We start from the raw sequence: 19,882 nt of genomic DNA, 5'->3' as shown, positions 1-19,882 counted from the left end.
AACATCATTAGAATCAGTTAAGTGATGGTCTGTGAATGTCACAAACAGAATCCCTCGTCAATTTAGGCATGTTCAAAATTGGCCCCTCTGAACGTAGGAGTTGAAGTTATAAATTCCACCAACACAAAATTTCAGCAAATGTCTGGCAGTCTATGTGTTAATGTGAAAACCTTATTAATTTGAAAGGAGAACGGATTTAGGAAGATCTCTTTAACTTCAGCAAAGCAGTGATTGGTCATTCGTAGGTCTTTCATTGATAGGGTACATACAAATGACGTGGATGGCCAGGCCCCGTAAAGCTCTGCAGCAACACTTGCTCACACTCAGCTGACAGACTGGGAGAAATTTGATCTCTGTTTGTTGTCTGCTGAATAGATATTTGTCTCTCTGGGAAACATGGAGTTCTCAGCTTTCCCCGAGTTCCTGTTTATGGCATTTGACAGATTCACTGTGCTGGCCGTGTTCTGCACAGTCTTTGCTCTGGTCTTTGATTTCATGAAGAGACGGAAGAACTGTCAGAAATACCCTCCCGGACCCTGGGGTTTGCCTTTTATTGGGAACATTCTTCAGGTAGACTTGAACAACCCTCACCTGTCGTTTGCAAAGGTAAAGTACAAGTATTGAAATAACAGGGAGTGAATGGAAATGGCTGAAGGTGAGGGGCCCAATTTCGTCGATCATTTTTAACCCTCTCAGTTTCTCTTTCCTTCTGTTATTGAGTTGCTTTTTTCACCTGTCTTTCTCCATTTAAGTACTTTTACTTGTGTCTAACTTTCCTTCCATCTGTTCTTTTGCTGCAATTTTTCTTTACTCATTTGACATTTTATTTCTTACTTTTTAAGGTCCTTCTTTCTTTAATGGAGTCAAGGATAACTTATGTGTTCAGAGTAGTCCTTTTCCATGTTTAGACTGAGTGAAGAACTAAATAATGAAAGAGAGCGGTCCCATTCCATAGACCACCTTTCACCACCCCCACCTTGATTTCTCTTCCCTCTATTTGTTCTTTTTCAGGGTTGCTTTTTCTTCTGTCTTCTTCTATTGTATATTGTTTGTCTCCTTTTACTTCACTTACTCTTATGTTATCCTATTTATTGACTATTTCTTCTCTCCGTATTCTTTAATCGGATCAAGTATAACTTTTGTTTTCAATATACTCTTGTTCTGAATTTAAATTGAATTACAGTCACAGTATTTATAATGAACATAGGGCTGGATTTTATGCTCCATTGGAAGGCAGGTTTTCTGGTGGAGGGGGGCAGGAGAATCGGCGTGGATTCGTCCAAGATGGAACCTAACGCCGTAATGCCGGTTTCCGATTTTCTTGGACATGGGGATATCGCTGCTCTCCGACTGACTCTATCTGACATGAGTCTCAATTGGCGAACACAGAAATGAGGGAGACTGGTCTCACTTATGTAGTCCGTCATCTGCTTTCATTACACTATGAATATCCTATCATTGGAATGGCTGCGTCAACCGAGCGTCTCTACACTTTTGAGCAAGCAGATTGCAGCAAGCTATTTGGAACTGTGCAATATACCTTGGGTGAGCGTGGGAGATCATTGACCCTCTTCCTGCAGTGGACCCAGTTACAATGGGTAAACCTGTGGCTACTAACCTCCTCTGCAATCTCTGTCCAGACTGGCTTGGTCAGGCAGGAGGACCTCTTCTTGCACTGAGGCTTCACCTTGGTGCCACCACCTTTCAACAGCTGGGGATCCAAAGGCATGTGAAGGCCACCCGAAACCAACTTAAATCCAAACCTCTCAGTGAATCACAACTATATTAGAATTATCTGTTCAGCAATTAAAATGGCAGTCCCATCATGTCAGGGAAGCTTAGCCATCTTGGAGCTTTCCCACCATTAACTAGACCCAGAAGCGGTGTCACGATGATGAATTTCCAGGCAGTTGTGTCTGACTCTATTCTCCAGCCGCCCCCATCTCACCTTTCCTGCTCTAAACCACCTCAGTAAATCTAGCGCATTATGTCTGATCTGTATATTAACTCCATCGACCCACAACCCTTAATACCCTTGCCAACCAATAGTTTATCAATCTCAGTTTTGAAGTTTTCAATTGACCCCCCACAGCCTCAACAGCTTTTTGGAGTTTCACGTATTGCTTTGTATCATTTAATGATCAGTGTTATCAATATGGGCACTACACTCCCAAATCCCAGTCATTGGTTTTGGTCAGGAAGCTCTGGAAACCCATCACTACATTTATGAGTCTCTGATTCAAGCTACTGAGAAAGTTGCCTGTCAGGTTTCCAGTTAACCAATATGGAGAGCACACTCTCTCCCCAGAGGGAACCGTCCCACTTATCTAAGTCAAGAGTTCAGCTGCATATTGGCAGAGCTCAGTGTGCACAGGAGCACTGTTAGAGTTTAACCAGTTGAAACCATGACTGATGGTTGAAAGTTCCATCACCAGATATATCATCTTCGACTGCCTCCATGAGAGTCTAAATAATTCCAGAAGACTTGGAACAGCTATAAAAGTTTATATTCAAAGTTATGGCACAGTTACCAAAGCAACCTCTGCTTTAATTCTGCTTTGAGCTGTCCTACCCTGATAGGAACACAAGAAGGTAAGAAATAGGAACAGCAGTCGGTCATTTGGCCCTTTGAGCCTGCTCCACCATTCAATATTTTAACATAGGTCTTTAAGGTGGAGATACTTTGGGTACAAGTCAGGCATATTCCCATAAGGAGGGAAGGTAGGGTGTCCAAAGCTAGAGTTCCCTGATGATAACTGAGGTAGAGGATAAAATAAAACAGAAAAAGCAGGTTGATGACAAATGTCAGATACAGATTAAGTCAGAAACCCAGGAAAACACACAAAGTGCGGGGGTGGGGTGGAGGTGGGGGAGAAATTTGAAAAGGATATGAGAAGGGCAAAGACAGTATGTTTAAAAAAAGAAGAAAGACTTGCATTTAGATAGCACCTTTCAAGACTTCAGGGCGTCCCGAAGTGTTTTACAGCCAATTAAGTACTTTTGAAGTGAACTCACTGTTGCAATGTAGGAAATGCGGCAGCCGATTTGTACACAGCAAGCTCCCACAAACAGCAATGTTATAATGACCAGATAATCTATTTCTGTGATGTTGATTGAGAGATAAATATTGTCCAGGACACTGGGGATAACTCTTCAGAATAGTGCCATGAGATATTTTACATCCGCCTGAGTGGGCAGGCAGGGTTCTTTCATCTAAAATATGGCAGCTCTGACAGTGCAGCACTCCCTCAGTACTGCACTGGGTGTCAGCCAAGATTATTGCGCTCACACGCTGGAGTAAGACTTGAAGCCACAGCCGTCTGACTCAGAGGTGAGAGTGCAACCAACTGAGTCAAGGCAACAATGTGGGAAAAAATATGCGGGTAACATAAAAAGTAACTTAAAAATCTTTTATGAACATATACAAAGGATAACGTTAGTTAAACTTAATGTCACATCAGAGGAGAGGGTTATACAGATACCGGATAGGATAAAAACAGAAAGGAGGTGCAAAGTAGGTTGACATTACTCAAAGTTAACAAGTTACCCAGTGCAGATGGGATGCACCATCAGTCGTTGAGGGAAGCAGGGGTGGAGATCAAAGACGCTCTGACCACAATCTTTCAACCTTCCTTCGATATGACCGGAGAACTGAAACAGCTCTTATCAAAGACACAAATGACCCCCTGTGTGACTGTGACAAATGTAAACTATCCTGCTCATTCATCTCCACCATGTTTTCAGTCTTTGACACGGTTGACCACACCATCCTCCTCCAATACCACTCCACCATCGTCCAGCTGGGTGGGTCTGTGCTCACCTGCTTCCATTCTAATCTATCTCATCGTAGCCAGAGAATCACCTGCCATGGCTTCTCTTCCTGCTCCCATACTGTTCTCTCTGGGGAAATGAGGAGGAAGTTTTCACACTGAGGCTTGTTAAGATCTGGAATGGACTACCGGAAAGAGTCATGGAGTCGGATTCCATAGGAACTTTCAAAAGGCAATTGGACATTTATCTGAAGGAGGACTAATTTGCAGAGTTATGGGGAAAAAGCTGGGTTATGGGATTCAACTTAACAGTTCTTTCAAAGAGCCTGTATAGGTACGATGGACTGAATGGCCTCAATGTGTACAGTAACATTCCATAATTCTATAACTAAACCTGTTAATATTAACTGGGAGGAATGGGAACAGTGTGAGTGTGCATTGAGAACAGTGTGGGGGAACGAGTGGATAAGAACAGTAATTGGATGTGAGGATTTTGATGTGCGATTAACCACTGCCTCTTCATAGTGACACAAATCACAGCACACCAACCTTGTGCTGTTTGCTCATTTCAATAATGGTGGTTTACAGCCAAGTGCTCAGCACGCAGCTGAGTGGCTGCACACCTCAGAAATGGGCCCAACTTAACTCCACTTAAAATTAGCCTGCAGTTCTTAAAGGGGAGAAGCATTCTGGCTGCAGCAGGTGCTGGATGTGACTGATGAAGAGTTTGAGTAGAAAGAGGAGTGGAAATCGCGCAACAGATCAGAAAGCGTGTCCCACGATTTTCCATAGCAGTGGAGGCCTGAGTGCAAGAGATGGACAGGAGGAGAGAGGTCCTCTTCCCTTGGGGTCAGGAGGGTCTCCAGCCAGACACTGTGAAGGCAGTGGGAACAGATAGGCATCGCTGTGATTGTCAGCAGTCTAGATCCAAGGGCCTGGATACAGCACCACAAAAAGTTCAATGACCTCATGTGAGCAGTGAAGGTCAGTAAATGCCATGTCCTTACAAATGAACCACTAGCTTCACACACACTGTTCCACAAGAGTTGCACAGGAGTTCTGTTGCAGCGGACTCAGGTGAGCCCTTCATTGGGGTAGCGTACAGAAGAAGGCTGATGGTCACACGCACAGAAATACTTGGTGCATTGGCAGGCCTGCCAGAAAGCCTGATGCCACTCCGAAGAAGCATGGAGGAGTCCAGCTCCAACTCTGCACAGGGTTTAGCACAGAGCTTGAAGCCCGTCATTGCCAGTGTGTAAGTGGTGGCCATGAGTGCTGCAGTGGAAGCTCAGACAGAGGTCATGAGATCTTAGCTTGGTGCCATGCAAGCTGAAACTACTGCTATCCTGGCTGCACATACCTGTGACAATGGGACATGTCGGGTGTCACAGCAGTCCAGCAATCTCTGCTCCAGCAGATTATTAGGAATGTTGAAGGGCCATCCCAGGGGAGTGACAGTGCCTCCGTGCTCAGTGAGCCTGCTGTCCTGTCTTAGGATGACAGTATTTCTGCTCCCACCACTGCCACTCTACCAATGCCCTTACTGTTTCCTTCCAGCCAGTCAGCACAGACTGCTGCTGCCCTGCCAAGGTGGTGCAGTCCCAAGCCGGGCCTTCCAGGCCCAGAGCTACGTGAGGGTGTCCTGCATGGTCATCTGCAGTCTCCCTCAGTGGAAGTCAGTAGCCTTCCACTTGCCATACAGCAGCCATTTGGAAAAGGCAAAGGCACCCAGTAGAGAGGCAGTAAGGGAAAGCACAGGGTGATTAGTTGACTTTTGGATGGAATATTGGATAGCTTGTTGGATAAAGTTGGTTTGGAATGGTTATTTATAGTGCCTTTAACTCTAGCATTGCATTCAAGACACTGTGATGGGCAGTGACAGGGATGGTAAGGTGTGTGTGACTGTTTTAAAATGGGGATTTGGGATCGTGTTCAATGGTACCGGAGTCGAATGATGCGCTCACAGACAGCCTGGCTGGAAAGGGGATATATCGGGTGCCTCCTCCCTTCCTCCTGCTCCTCTTCCACCTCTTCCTCCTCTTCCTGCTCCTGAGCTGCTCACCAGATGTCTGGTGGCAAGGGCTGTCCCTCATGATGGCCAGAGTGTGGGGTAGACCACCACGAAGTGGAACACCTGTTCTAGTGAGTACTGGAGGGCTTCTCCAGAGTGGTCCAGGCAGTGGAACCCCAGTGTTTCAGTATCCCAGTGGTCTGCTCCATGATGGTTCATGTGGCTGCATGGCTGTCATTGTACATCGGCTGACCAGATGTGGTTGGGTTGTGGAGTGGAGTCATGAGCCAGGTATAAAGCCCTTCTCGCCCAGCAGCTACTCTCTGGTTTGACGTGGTTGCTCCAATACTGAGAGAATGGCGGCTTGGTGCAGAAAGCATCAGGAATTCAGCAGCATGATGTGCTGAACATGGTCACACACCAACTGCACATTCAGGGAGTGGAACCCTTTGAGGTTATGATCTATCTCAGCACTTAAACGCGACATCCACAAAGCCACCTGTGTGCAGTCAATGGCACCCTGCACCATGGAGAAACCGGCTATCCTGGCAAAGCCATTTGCTCGCTCTGCCTGATCTCTCTGGTCAGAGAGAACACAATGAATTCCCTTCTCCTGGCACAAAGAGCCTCTATCACCCCTCTGTTGCAGCAGTTGCCAGTGAACTGGGAGATGTTACAGATGTCCCTTGCTCCAGCCTGGAAGGATCCCGGTGAGGAAATTCATGGCTACGGTTATTTCCACAGCCACTGGCAGTGCCGTCCTTGCCCTGCTCTGATGTTGCAGCTCCAGTTGCAAGAGGTGGCAGAGTTCTGTGAGCTCCTCCTTTGTAAAGCACAGATGATGCACACACAGCTCTTGGCTTAATGGAGTTAGAATGATAGGATCATAGAATCACAGCACAAAAGGAGGCCCGTCATTTCCATGTTGGCTCTATACAAGAGTAACTCAGCTAGTCCCACTCTCCCGCCCTTTCCCCATAGCCCTACAATTTGTTCTCTTTAATTGTTTATCCAATTTCCTTTTAAAAGCCACAATTGAATCTGCTGTAAGAGAAATGCACCCTGAAGACCCTGGGTGGATAAGGCTTCCTGCTAAGAACCCCTCTACCCCTCCTTCCCCTCCCTCTGCGAGCAGCTTCTCTTCTCCTTTGCTGTCTCTGTCAATCTCCCTCTCACGGTGCAGCCCAAAGGATTGCAACTAGAGCCCAGAAATGGGAGCAAGTGGTCTGACCAGAATATTTGAAGTCACAACCAAGGCCTTCCCCAGGTGTAGCATCATTCTCTGTCAACTTCCCAAACTTTAACCAAACCTTCAAACCACCAAGCACTTCCTCAAACTCAAACAGAGCCAGTAGAAATTAACCAGCGATTAACCTGCAAGTTGTTGATAATCCTTTGAAATATTGCTGGTGTTTTGGGTGGGGGGGGGAGGGGGCGGGTTGGGGATTCCTCCATGTTGCTGAACCCATGTTCAAGAGGGATGTCGTGCAGGCTCCCACTTGCCAAGAATCAGACACATTAATTTCATCACATGAACATTGATTTTTAAACTGTTACTGGAGTAAAGGAAGAACTTGTTTCCAAAAAAACACCAGACCCTTGACTAGAAGGACATTTGAATAGTAACAGAGAGTACTTGGAAAGGACAAAGGGGCCACTTCCTGCTCCAACTTAATCCACAATGGCCCTTTGATTACCAGAAGTTGAAGGTGGATGATCTAGCATTCCAGGTTAACTGCTAAGATATTCGAATACACAAACAGACGTGGTCAGACCAGTTTAGTCACATGACTAACTGGTTGTTGGAGTTTTTTTTAATTTGAACTTGCCACAGAGTTTTAAAACTCAGAAAGCTATTTGCTCCTGGACTGGAAAAGACCTCTTGTGACTGGCTTGCTGCTGCCTTTCTCCTACCTGCTCATATCTTTCTCACGGAACTGAAGTGCACTGAAGACAAGGGAACACCAAGAGAGGAAAAGTCTCCTATAGTGGACAATGTTTAAGAAGAATACTGAGTCCCAACGAAGAGCTAGACCACCTACAATCAAGGACTCTACGGCGAGCTTGAACCACAGTAACAAACCCCCTTGAGAGATCGCCTCAAACATTTTCACTTTATTTTTCTCCTGCTCTTTTCTGTCCCTATTTGCGAGTGTATATTGTGTGTGCATGCTCGCGTGGGTGCGTCATATATCCAAAGGCTTTCAGCGAATTAGAGTTTAAGTTTTAATAAATTTCACTTTTCTTTTTTAAACCGGAGAAAACCTGGTGTGCTGGATTCTTTACCTCATGATTGGAAAGCGGTGAACAACGATTCACCAATGGGGAGCTCAAACATGGTGTGTTTAAAATTAAACCCTGTTACAGTAAGACCAGGTGAAGGCTGAGAGGGACTCCTAGACACCTTTCACACCTGGTCACAACAGGGGCATTAGCTGGAGCAGCGAGGTCGAATATGGCAGAGCTGGTGTCAATTCAAGTTATATGCTGACTGGTATCATGATATGCCTACTCTGTGCATGCTACTAACGCCTGCGCTAACACCCTGACCAAGATGGGATTCAGCGCAGGCCGTGCTGGGAGTGCGCCAACAGCTCAAACATCATTTTGGTACCAAAACAGCACCCGTATCACCAAAATTATGGGCACTAAAGAGCCCAATTTTGTGGCCTGTGAGTCAGAACCAGAAAGGGCACCAGAATAAACTCGGTGAGTCAAGGGTGAACTAAAGGAAGGGGTAAAGAGTGTCAATGTGAGCTTGGGGGGAAGGGGAGAAATAGAGTGCTTCTGTAAACGGATGCAGGAGTGATGACGAATGCTTCTGTGTCACCGTGACAACCATAAATCAACATAACAAAAAATTTAGCAGCACTGATACAACAGCCCAAAATTTCTCCAGAAGAAATGAGGGGAAAACCCCACAATCTTCTGCTCTATAAATGACATAAATTACTGCAGGATTAGTATGAATGGGTGGTTGTTGGTCAGCACAGACTCGGTGGGCCGAAGGGCCTGTTTCAGTGCTGTATCAATACAATAAGAATCCAGCCCGACCCTTACCATCACATGCAATGACACATGGGCTGGAATGTCAAACTCCCTGGAGCCCAGCATTAACTGGGAGAGGGGTGTCGAACAGTTCCATACTGGGTTACTAGATGTGATGTGTCTGATTGGAATCATTCCAAACTGCACTATCTCTGATCACTATTGTATCCGAGCAAAGAAATTGAAGCCACAATAATGGGATCATGCTATTCCCCATTTAATTCCTTTCTTTATTGTTAAGCTGTGGAAGAAATACGGCAATGTGGTCAGTGTACAGTTTGGATGGACAAACATGGTGATACTGAACGGCTACGAAACACTAAAAGAGGCTCTGGTGAAGAAATCAGAAGATTTTGCTGATCGGCCACACTTTCCAACATATGAAGATTTGATAAAGCGCATAGGAGCAGGTAACTATGTACCAGGCTTCAGAGACAGCCTCAGGAACCAGGGGCAGTGGGATATGATATGGACTGACTGGCTCCTTCTGTGGCTTTAATTCTATGATTCTGATTCACATTGGTTGTTTCTGCTGATAATCCACACGCCATCATCCTCTGAGCCTGCAGGAGATTCTGTCAAGACCGAGGGAAAATGGTCCTTGGTGTGTCCAGGGGAGCCGGTCCTCAGTGTGTCCAGAGGAACCAGCGTCAATACGGTCCAGAGGAACTGATATCAGCACAGTTCAGGGGAACCAGCGTCTGCAATCCAGGGGGAACTGGCATCAGTGCGGTCCAGGGGGAACTGGCATCAGTGCGGTGCAGGGGGATTGGTGACCGTGTGCCCTTGAGATTGAAATAAGAGATAGGAAGGGATTGTTCCCATTAACAGCGGTATACCGCAGAGCGCCTAATAGTAGAAAGGAAGTGGAGAAGAAAATACAAAAACATACATGTGAAAATGACTAAAGGACATGGAATAATCATGGGAGATTTTAAGTGCCCAGAATTCAACTGGTAAGAAGTGGTAGTGAGAGGGATACAGGGAATGGAGTTATAAAACAACGTGTGCAGGATTCCTATCTCACCCAGTACATACAAAGCCCAACAATAGAGGGGACATGCGACACGATGGATAAATAAGGAATTAAGGGCAAAATTGAAACTAAAGACAAAGCCACACACTAAGTGCTAAATTTTACAGTTTCCCCCGCCCCACCCGACCCGACATCGGGAGTCGTGGAAATTGATTGGGGATGGGGGGTGCGAGTTGGAAAATGCCTCCGGGAGAAGCCCATCACAGACTTCGACACCGGGAAGGGCCAGCCACGTATCGATGGCGGCAACGAGGCCCGTGACGGCCCCCACCGCTGCTTGACGATGAGGACTCGTAGTGGCACTCCCCACCCCCCGCCACTCAGCAATGGGAGCCCAATTTCAATATGCAACCTATTGTAAATACCTGAATTAATGACAATCGCGCTCCCACTTGGCAGTTAACTATCAGTCGCCATAAACTGGTGCATTCTCCATGGCAACGCCTCTACCAGAGTCCCACTGCCAGCCAATCAGAACTCTCTTCTCATACAGTATAAATTTGTTGCTTTCCCTTACATTGGTATTCTTGAGAATTGTCTTGATGAGTGCAAGGGGAGGTGGATGAGTGATCCTCTCCACCCTTGCACAGTCTTATGATCTTTTGCCACTGAAAATCCAGTCGGCAGCCCATTCCTGATCATTTAAACAGGAAAGTGAAAGGAAATTCTGGGACTGCATGAATATTGAGTTCAATTTTAACAAGAAACAAAGCTATGTAGGAGCTTTTGTATTTAACTTCTGCCACATTTTGGTAAACGTAACCAGGTCCCAGCAATCTCAGACATATCTCAATGAATAAGATAAATAAATCACTGTTTCTGTTGTAACCCTCGAGGTATTGCCTTAGCAAAATACGGCCCTTGGTGGAGAGAGCAGAGAAAGTTTTCACTTTCGACACTGAGAAACTTTGGGCTCGGGAAGAAATCTCTGGAGATGCGAATTGTGGAAGAGGCTGGATTTTTAAACAAAGCTTTTGAAGATGAAAGAGGTGAGCAGATTCTAAGGTCTTATCTCGATTTCAGACCATGGTAGGTGATTTTACCCTTCAGTGCACCCTCTGTGCTGCAGTCTCCGGACTGTTTGATAGAATGAAAATTGGGTGAGGGTTAGAGCTTTGGAGCTTTTCCCGTTTTGCTCTTAATGGGAATTTCATAGAACATTCGGAACTGTTTGCGATGGGGTCATTTCAATTCAAACCAACTCCTGTGTAATTTTCCAGAATTCTCTCCATTGTTTGACAGAAAAGAAATACCCCCAAGGAAGCTTGGAGCCAGAGGGGGTCGGCCAGTCTCCTCAGATCGGAGGGTCTGTAAAGGAGCTGCCGGCAACCTGCTAGCACCTGAGGTAAGGTTTCCCATTGTCATCTAAATTGCAGCCGGGCTCCGTTACAGGCCTGGAGGCCACCTGGCAGCTGTTTCTGATGATATCCCAGAATCTAACAACAACAACTTGTATTTATATAGCCTCTCAAATGTTATAAAATGTCCCAAAGTGCTTCACAGGTGTGTAGTCAGACAAAAACTGACAGCCAGTGAAATAAGGAGATTTTAGGACTGGTGGCCAAATGCTTGGTCAATGATGGAAGAATTTAGGAGTATTTCAGAGGAGGAGAATGGGTGAGGCAATGAGGTATATGAGTGAATTCCAGAGTTTAGGGCCGAGGTGGCTGAATGTACGGCCACCAGTGGTGGGGTGGAGGAAGTGAGGGATGCAGAAGGAGCCAGTGTTGGAGGAACACAGAGTTCTTAGAGGGCTCTAGTGCTAGAAAAAGTTCCAGAGTTAGTGAGAGGAAAGGCCACAGATGGATGGATTTGAACATGAGTTCGATTTATAAAATTGAGGTGTTGTTGGACAGGTCAGTGAGTAACAGGACTAATGGGTGAATAGAACTTAGGATATGGGCAGTTGAGTTGTGAATGAGCTGAAGTTAATGGTGGGGGAGGGGAGCGGTGGTGGAACATGGGAGGCTGGCCAGGAGAGTATTTGAATAGTAGAATTTGCAAAGCTGAGAATCCTGTTTGCTTTGTTCACAGTTGTTTTGCAATAAATAGAAATGGAGATCCTGGCTGTCCCATAAAGGGGAAGGAGTGGCTTGATTTGAATCCACCAGAATGGAGGGATTTAGATCCGCAATGAACATCCAGCCTTCAGTCAGCTGCTAAATCCCTCACTGCAATCTGTTCGTGGAAGAGTTTCAAAATATGCATTCGTACTAAGATCATCTCTCTGAAAAATATCATCATTTGTTATTTTTTACACAGGACTTCCTTTTGATCCACATTTCATTATTAACTGTGCGACCTCAAATATTATCTGTTCCATTACCTTTGGAGAACGTTTTGAATATCAAGATAAAAAATTCCTTGGATTTTTACAAATACTTGAAGAAAGTTTTGTTTTGGAAGGAGCATTTTGGGGTCAGGTAAGGCAATTCATTGGATAATTAATGCAGCAGAAAGTGTGGGTCTTGTAGGGTTCTGGATATCAGAATCAATCTCAAATGAAATAAAGACAAAGCTGGGTTACATTCTTCAACTGTGTAAGAGAAAGGTTCAATAAAATACTGGGATGATCTGGAGCTAAAGCGATGAGTGATCGGAATTAACTCGAACTGAGATGATGAGTGATTTTCCCTCGCTTTGTAGAATTGCATGTGGCCATGCTTCCTGTGTTCTTTCCTGACTTTCATTTTCAAGAAAAGTTTTTCATCAATTTTTTGGCTCCACCATCTCCGCTCTTGGACTTCTTGCAGTTTCCACAGGCTCTGATTATCTTTCATTACCTCAGCAAAGTGACCAATCTTCATACATGAGCATAGACAGTATAACATAGATTATCCTGGGTGTGGATACCTGTGTTTACAACCTCTTTCACCACACTTCCAGCTGTGAATGGACCAATGAGAATTTCAGTCCTGGGTATCTCTGGTGGTTGAATTGGAGATAAACACAATGTCGATGAAGGTATTTCTCAGGGTACTGATGAGGATATAAGGCGGATTGTTGAAGCAATTGGGCACTTAGGAAAAAGTCTCATCAGCTCCCGCAATTGCCAAATACACAGTTGTACTTTTTGCCTGGAAATACTCATCTGGTTGTATTCCTGCTCCTGCTGATTGTCCACCTTCTCAGGATGTTCCACATTTATGTCTGGCTGAACGGCAAAGTTGAGGAGCATACAGCAGGCTTCATCTGTCTACACACCTGAAGCAGTACTTTAACATTGCTCTGGTATGTTTGATGATGATCTGATAGATGAATGCAGCTGATTGTACCCTGTGCTCAGCAGGTTTATGCTGCTGTCCTAGAATATTCATAAGCTGAGGATCCAGAGGTCAGCCTTGGTCTCCGTGGGAGATAACTTTGCCGTTTTCCAACTGCAGACACAGAAGATCTCAGTCACCTGTTTGATATGTCTATAGCCTTCAGATTGTCCAACTCTACCAGTGCTCTCCTTGCCGGCCTCCCACCTTGCACCCTCTGTAAACTTGAGGTGATTCAAAACTCTGCTGTCATTGTCCGAACGCACACCGTCCAGTTCACTCATCACCCCTGGGATCGCTCATCTACATTGGGTCCCAGTCGGCAAGGCCTCGATTTTAAAATTCTCATCCTTGTTTTCTACTTGTTCCACCTACTCGCCCCTCTCTATCTCTGTAACCTCCTCTAACCCTCCAACCCTCTGAAATCTCAGCGCTCCCCCAATTGTTACCTCTTGTGCATTTCAATCGCAGCACCATTAGCAGCCGTGCCTTCAGCTGCCCAGGCCGTAAGTTCTGGAATTCCCTCCCTAATCTCTACTCCTCTCTCCTCCTTTAAGACCCTTCTTAAAACTTACTACTTTGAGCATTTCGTCACCTGCACTAATATAATGTTTTCCTTAGAGCAGAGAAGGCTGAGGGGGGACATGATTGAGGTATACAAAATTATGAGGGGCATTGATAGGTTCGGTAAGAAGAAACATTTTCCCTTAGTGGGGGGGGGTCAATAACCAGGGGGCAGAGATTTAAGGTAAGGGGCAGGAAGTTTAGAGGGGATTTGAGGGAAACAAACTTCACTCAGAGGGTGGTTGTAATCTGGAACACACTGCCTGATGAGATGGTACAGGCAGGAACCCTCACAACATTTAAGATGTATTTAGAAGAGCACTTGAAATGCATAGCGTACAAGGCTACGGGACAAGTGCTGGAAAATGGGAATGGAATGGTTAAGGTGCTTGATGGCTGGCACAGACATGATGGGCTGAAGGGCCTGTTTCTGTGCTGCATAACTCTGACTCGATACGACTCGGTGACTAGATTTGTGTTATATTTATATCTACTTTTTCACTGCAGTTAGAAAATATTAAAATATTTCCCTAATCACAGTAATGGCAGTAAAACCAAACCAACACTGGGTTCTGAAAGGAATGTGTTTGTGAAGAAACTCATTGAAACACATTGAGGATTAACAGAGATAGAGACTGATCTCGTTGATATTATTGATTATTATTTACTGAGAAACCAGATTTAGATACCGGGGAAATAATTGCTCTTTGTGTTGGTTTCATTGTAAATATAACGCAACAAATTTTTGTGTTCACTATTTTCATCAAAATCAGAAAAGTCTTGTAAAAGAATGTATCTAATTTCAAACCCTGTGTTTTTTGCAGCTTGTGAACACATTCCCATTTATTCGTCACCTCCCGGGCCCACACAATAAGATATTTGAAAATCAAGAGAAAGTCATTGACTTTTTCCAGGAAATAGTCTCGGAGCATAAAAAATTATGGGATCCAAATGAGCCGAGGGACGTCATTGATGCTTTCTTGGCAGAGCAGGAGAAGGTATGTGATGGATATTGGAGTATTTTACACACAGTGTTTACAGATGTGCTTTAAATTCACATTCCATTGTGCTCGGTAATGGGTGTTGCCTTCTTCGCAGAGAAGGAGAAGGTAATTGGAGCATATTAAAGCCAGTATCCTTTACATGTGTTGTTAGGCCACCCCGTCCCTGTTTTGAAGATATTTTCTGCTCTCCTCTGATCCCTTTTGACAGCCAGTTGTCATTCTCCACCCAAGTGTTCATCTGGTCTCTGCCGATTGGTGCTTTTGAACTAGCTATTGGAAGCCACATGGAATCAAACTTTCAAAAGGGAATTGGATATTGAAAAATTGCAGAGCTTTGTGGAAAGAGCAGGAGTGTGAGACTAACTCGTTAGCTCTTTCAAAGAGACAGCACCAGTATAATGGAATGTGCCTCCTTCAATGTTGTAAGATTCTGTGATTCTCTTACAACCTGTGGTGACTCCCTTGACAGCACATTTAAAAAACCAGCACGGCCCCTCATCCACAATCCTCCCCCCACAAACACGTGGAGGGGGTGGGCTGTCTGTCACCGGCAATGGTGTCAGCTGTCTGTGCACAGGCTCTGGCACCATTTATAAAGGACAGCCAGCCTTACCGGCTAATTTGAATTTTTAAAGTGAATCACCACCACAAAATTTACAAAATAATTTGTCACGCCCCTTTCCAACTGCCCAATAATAATTACATTAGGCATTTACCATTTCCCCGCCCTTATCTTTGAATTCTGACCTTCCCCCCACAGACTATAAAGTGTTGAAAGACCCCCCCTTCCCACCATCTCCTACACTGATGATGCTTATTTGATCCTGCTCCCCCAACAGAGAAAAACTTAGATCCTCCTCCCTCCCCACCAGTGTCTCACCTGCTTTCCCCAGCCGGTCCCTCCCAGGTGTCAGCCTCCGTGGCAGGCCTCAGCTGGAACCATGCTCTGGCCCACCCCGCCACGGAGCCCAATGTTGAGAGCTCAATAAAATCCAGCCCCTAGTTGTTATGATCTGGAAGGCACTACCTGAATGGACGGTGGAAGCAGATTCAGTGATAAGTTTGAAAAGGGAATTGGATCAAGACTTGAAGGGAAAATCATTGCAGAGCAATGGAGAAAGAGTGGGGGCTTTGAACTAGTTGGGTAATTCAACCAAAGAGCTGGCACAGGCACGATGGGTCAAATGGTTTATTTCTGTGCTGTTTCATTTTATAATTCTATATGTTATCAATGATTTTGTTAACTGCTTTTTAGATGAAGCACGTCCCCAAGACAAGTTTCTTGGAATCCAATTTATTAGGGACGGTTTATAACCTCTTTGCAGCTGGTACAGAGACCACCTCCACCACCCTGCGCTGGGCCCTGCTCTTCATGATGCTACATCCAGATCTGCAGTGTAAGTATAAATAGGCCTCAAACAGCTGGCAGGGTCATAGATACAGTTCTGAACTGTGGGAGAGGGGAGAAAGGAGATGATACTGTGAACTGAGATGGAGGAGTGGGGAAGGAGAGCACCCCAGTATTAAATGAGGGAGGGCAGAGAAGAGTGTTCGTGCGTTTGGAAGTAGTGTAACAATTAGTCATTTTCTGCCTACAGCACTGACTGAAATGATCCCATGATCAGTAAGGCAGGTTTTGAATCCTCCCTTTGCTATTCACTCAAACAGATTATCTGGTAGTTATCTCATTGTTGTGCACCATCTGGCTGCCATATTTCCTGAATTACAACAGTGAATACACATGAAAAATTACTTCATTGGTGGTAAAGCTCTTTGGGACATCTTGAGGTTTAGAAAGGTTCTAAATATAATTTCTTTCTTTCTTTTGCCTGATACTCAAAATTTGTCCTTTTGCTTCTGCAGCTAAAGTCCATGAAGAGATTGACAGAGTAGTTGGGAAGGAGAGAAAGCCAATGTTGGAAGACCGTGAGGAAATGCCGTACACTAATGCTGTTATCCATGAAACCCAACGCTTCGGAAATATTGCCCCAATTTCACTTCCTCATCAAACATACAGAGATTCAGAGGTCATGGGATACACAATCCCGAAGGTACATTCTGGAACTAATCTTGGCGTCCTCCTCCACACCCAAAACCTGTCCCTCTCTGAAAGCACAAATACTTCCCAGTTATAATGGTTGATTTTCTTAAGGGTCATTCACTGCTGTACTGAGCCCTTAATAACAGGAAATATGAAGATTCTGAGTTCGCAGAACTGCTCCCTATTGTTTGAAGAGTTGAACTTCTCTAAAACAGAGACCTTTGGAGTAGATGTGTATCTCCTGACACGAGGAAGTCTCAGTTGTTTTTATTGATAATGAGTTGATTTCCCATGGCGTTCTCATAGACTGCAGGGAACAGGTAGGTGTGATGATGAGAGGAGACCTTGGTGTATGGCGGGGGATCTGTAAATACTTCTGCATCTAATGGGCTGGAAACATATATCTGTGTGGCCAGAAGACTAAGGTGCCAGCATTCAGTCTTGATCTCTTGGGGCGTGGTTTGAATGCCATCTGTCCATGACAGGGGAGACAAGCATCTGGGGATTATGATTCTCAACACAGGGGGATCAATATCTTCCTCCCAGAATGAAAGTACTGTGGGTTCTCCTTTTCGCTCTAATGGCCTATTACAAATAGATTCTTGGTAATGTGTCTCTTTTTAAATAACTTATAGGGAACAATGATCATTCCGAATCTTTCCTCCGCATTGTTTGATGAGAACATTTGGTCGACTCCACATCAGTTTAATCCGGGTCACTTCCTCAACTCAGAGGGGAAGTTTGTGAAACCGGAAGCCTTCATCCCATTCTCTGCAGGTAATGTAGAATTAAAGGAATCATTAAATATACTGAAATTTCCAGCTGTGGATTAGTAATGGATGTCTGGCAACATCTCTGTCGGGGTGGGGATCTCAACCTCCTCCTCAACCTCAAAAGGGATGTGTAAAATTACATAAATTAAAATCTAAATGTAACTCCTCTCTCAAGACCACTTATAGTGAACCCTGTTTCTAAAAAGTTAATTTTATATTCATTAAACAAAATGAAGTATAACATCTGCTTGAGTTTGAAAAAGGTTGGAAGTGACTGTGATTCAGAGAGATGCAGTGGGATGGAGCCAGAGTGAGATTAGGAATTTCAGACTGTGAAAGAACCAGTTGCTGTTCAATCAGTGTGACCTTGCAGTGACCTTCCAGCCTCTCTCCTACAGGCACTAACTATCTTGTTCTTACCCTGTAGGTCGTCGTGTGTGCCTGGGGGAGCAGCTGGCAAAGGCCGAACTCTTCCTGTTCTTCACGTCCATGTTCCAACATTTCACATTACTTCTCCCGGAAAATGAGCCAAGACCAAGCTATACAGAAGCCAAATATGGAATTACCCTGAGTCCACTTCCTTATCGACTGTGTGTTAAAGTCAGATAAGGTGTATGGGGCATGTCCAGGAGCAATGAGCAGAGGTACACCTTCTCCACTTGTTACGACTAACCGCTCCTGTCAAAGCCCCCAATCAAAATTTACGATTCTGATTGTGGTGGGAGAGACGCACTGATAATTCAATGCTGTTGCTCCACAGATCACCGAACATATCATTTAAAACTTTCCAAAATAAAGAAAGACCCAACTAAATTGGACCATCTATTAACCCGTAAATGAGGCTAACCAAACCAGGTGTCTTTAAATCAATAAATTAATTCTTTAATTCGAAGAACTAAATTCTTGAACACTATGAAGATATAAACAACATTTAAAATAGAAAAAATTAGATTCCTTGCAAACTTACAGTCCAATGTTTGAAGTCTTCACAGGATGTTCCTCGAAGTCCTCACAGAATGTTGGTTCCTTCTCCAGTGAATTTCAACAATTAACGACTTGCAAACACTTTCAACAGAATCAATCTGACTTTAGAGTTTTTGATGGATAAAGGATTGTCACAGTCTAACTTCCCTTTCTTCAATTTCAATTACCAGTGATCTCTGTCTTGGCTTGATGTTTTTAGAGTTTTGAGAGATAATAATTAAACAGACTAAATTCTTATTCCTTCAGTTTAAATGGTTGAGTGCTTTTTTTTCAGGTGTGCTCATTACAACTGTGTCCTCAGTATCTGTCAGTGTCTGTGTTCTGTTAGCACAAACTGTCTTCCTAACAGCCGGTTCAAAACTGAATTGTAACAAATGTATTGTATCAAGCTCACTCCCAGTGGCTGTTTCTATGGTAAATAGAATGCACCCTTTGAATCGCAGTCTCCAAATGGCTGCTTCTAAGGCAACAAAAATGCACCTTTCTGTATCTCCTAAGGCTTGTCAGATCTAAAAGCAATACTGATACCTTGCAAGCCTGAAAGGCAAACCGCATATTCCGAAAAAAAACTGCAGGACCATGACATCTCCGCCCCAGCGGAATGAAATGTCATTTCCGCAATGCATTTCATTCCAACGGGTTAAAAAAAGACAAATTGAAAAACTGCTCACCTTTTTTTACCATACATTTTACAGACATATTCATTTCTTTAAAAATGTTTACACTACAGCAACAAGTTCCACCAGAACATTTCAGCTTTAAATTTTCAAAAGGTTGTTCCAATTAACCCATTTTAAATTTACAAGCATAGGCGTCTTACAATTGTTTCGTGTTTTCCTTCCTAGTGTCCCTTTTGTCCATCTCCTCAGCCAGGTGAGCTGCACAGCTAAGGCACTGACCACTACTGGGTTCACTATTCTAAGAAGTTTCTCGAGTACCCCTTAACCTATGTGGCATCACTTGACATGGAAAACCCTGTCTTTTTTTTTAATTCATTCATGGGATGTGGGCGTTGCTGGCCAGGCCAGCATTTATTGCCCATCCCTAATTGCCCTCGAGAAGGTGGTGGTGAGCTGCCTTCTTGAACCGCTGCAGTCCATGTGGGGTAGGTACACCCACAGTGCTGTTAGGAAGGGAGTTCCAGGATTTTGACCCAGCGACAGTGAAGGAACGCCGATATAGTTCCAAGTCAGGATGGTGTGTGACTTGGAGGGGAACTTGCAGGTGGTGTTCCCATGTATGTCCTTCTAGTGGGTAGAGGTCGCGGGTTTGGAAGGTGCTGTCTAAGGAGCCTTGGTGCCTTGCTGCAGTGCATCTTGTAGATGGTACACACTGCTGCCACTGTGCGTTGGTGGTGGAGGGAGTGAATGTTTGTAGATGGCATGCCA

At 44.6% G+C, this 19,882-nt stretch overlaps 1 protein-coding gene across 1 annotated transcript; it reads left to right on the top strand.

The window, feature by feature from the left end:
• The first annotated feature begins 275 nt into the window (after positions 1-275).
• Positions 276-18,715, top strand: LOC137346586 (cytochrome P450 2D15-like). Its single transcript, XM_068010106.1, has 9 exons — positions 276-606; positions 9,071-9,239; positions 10,702-10,854; positions 12,128-12,288; positions 14,517-14,690; positions 15,952-16,093; positions 16,560-16,747; positions 17,373-17,514; positions 17,938-18,715. Exons 1-9 carry the CDS (start codon positions 397-399, stop codon positions 18,117-18,119), a joined length of 1,521 nt encoding a protein of 506 aa, XP_067866207.1. The 5' UTR covers positions 276-396; the 3' UTR covers positions 18,120-18,715.
• Positions 18,716-19,882: the final 1,167 nt, after the last annotated feature.

Source organism: Heterodontus francisci, chromosome 30 (genome assembly GCF_036365525.1).
Source record: "Heterodontus francisci isolate sHetFra1 chromosome 30, sHetFra1.hap1, whole genome shotgun sequence".
In the NCBI taxonomy this organism is placed as follows: domain Eukaryota; kingdom Metazoa; phylum Chordata; class Chondrichthyes; order Heterodontiformes; family Heterodontidae; genus Heterodontus; species Heterodontus francisci.
The sequence above is the reverse complement of the archived record's forward strand: the minus strand, read 5'-3'. Positions and strand labels throughout refer to the sequence as shown.

Excerpts from the sequence above, each read along its gene's own strand:
- LOC137346586 (XM_068010106.1), top strand. The coding sequence starts at position 397 with ATGGAGTTCTCAGCTTTCCCCGAGTTCCTGTTTATGGCATTTGACAGA. Across the intron at positions 607-9,070 it reads CTCACCTGTCGTTTGCAAAG|CTGTGGAAGAAATACGGCAA; the intron begins GTAAAGTACAAG and ends TTTATTGTTAAG. Across the intron at positions 12,289-14,516 it reads AAGGAGCATTTTGGGGTCAG|CTTGTGAACACATTCCCATT; the intron begins GTAAGGCAATTC and ends TGTTTTTTGCAG.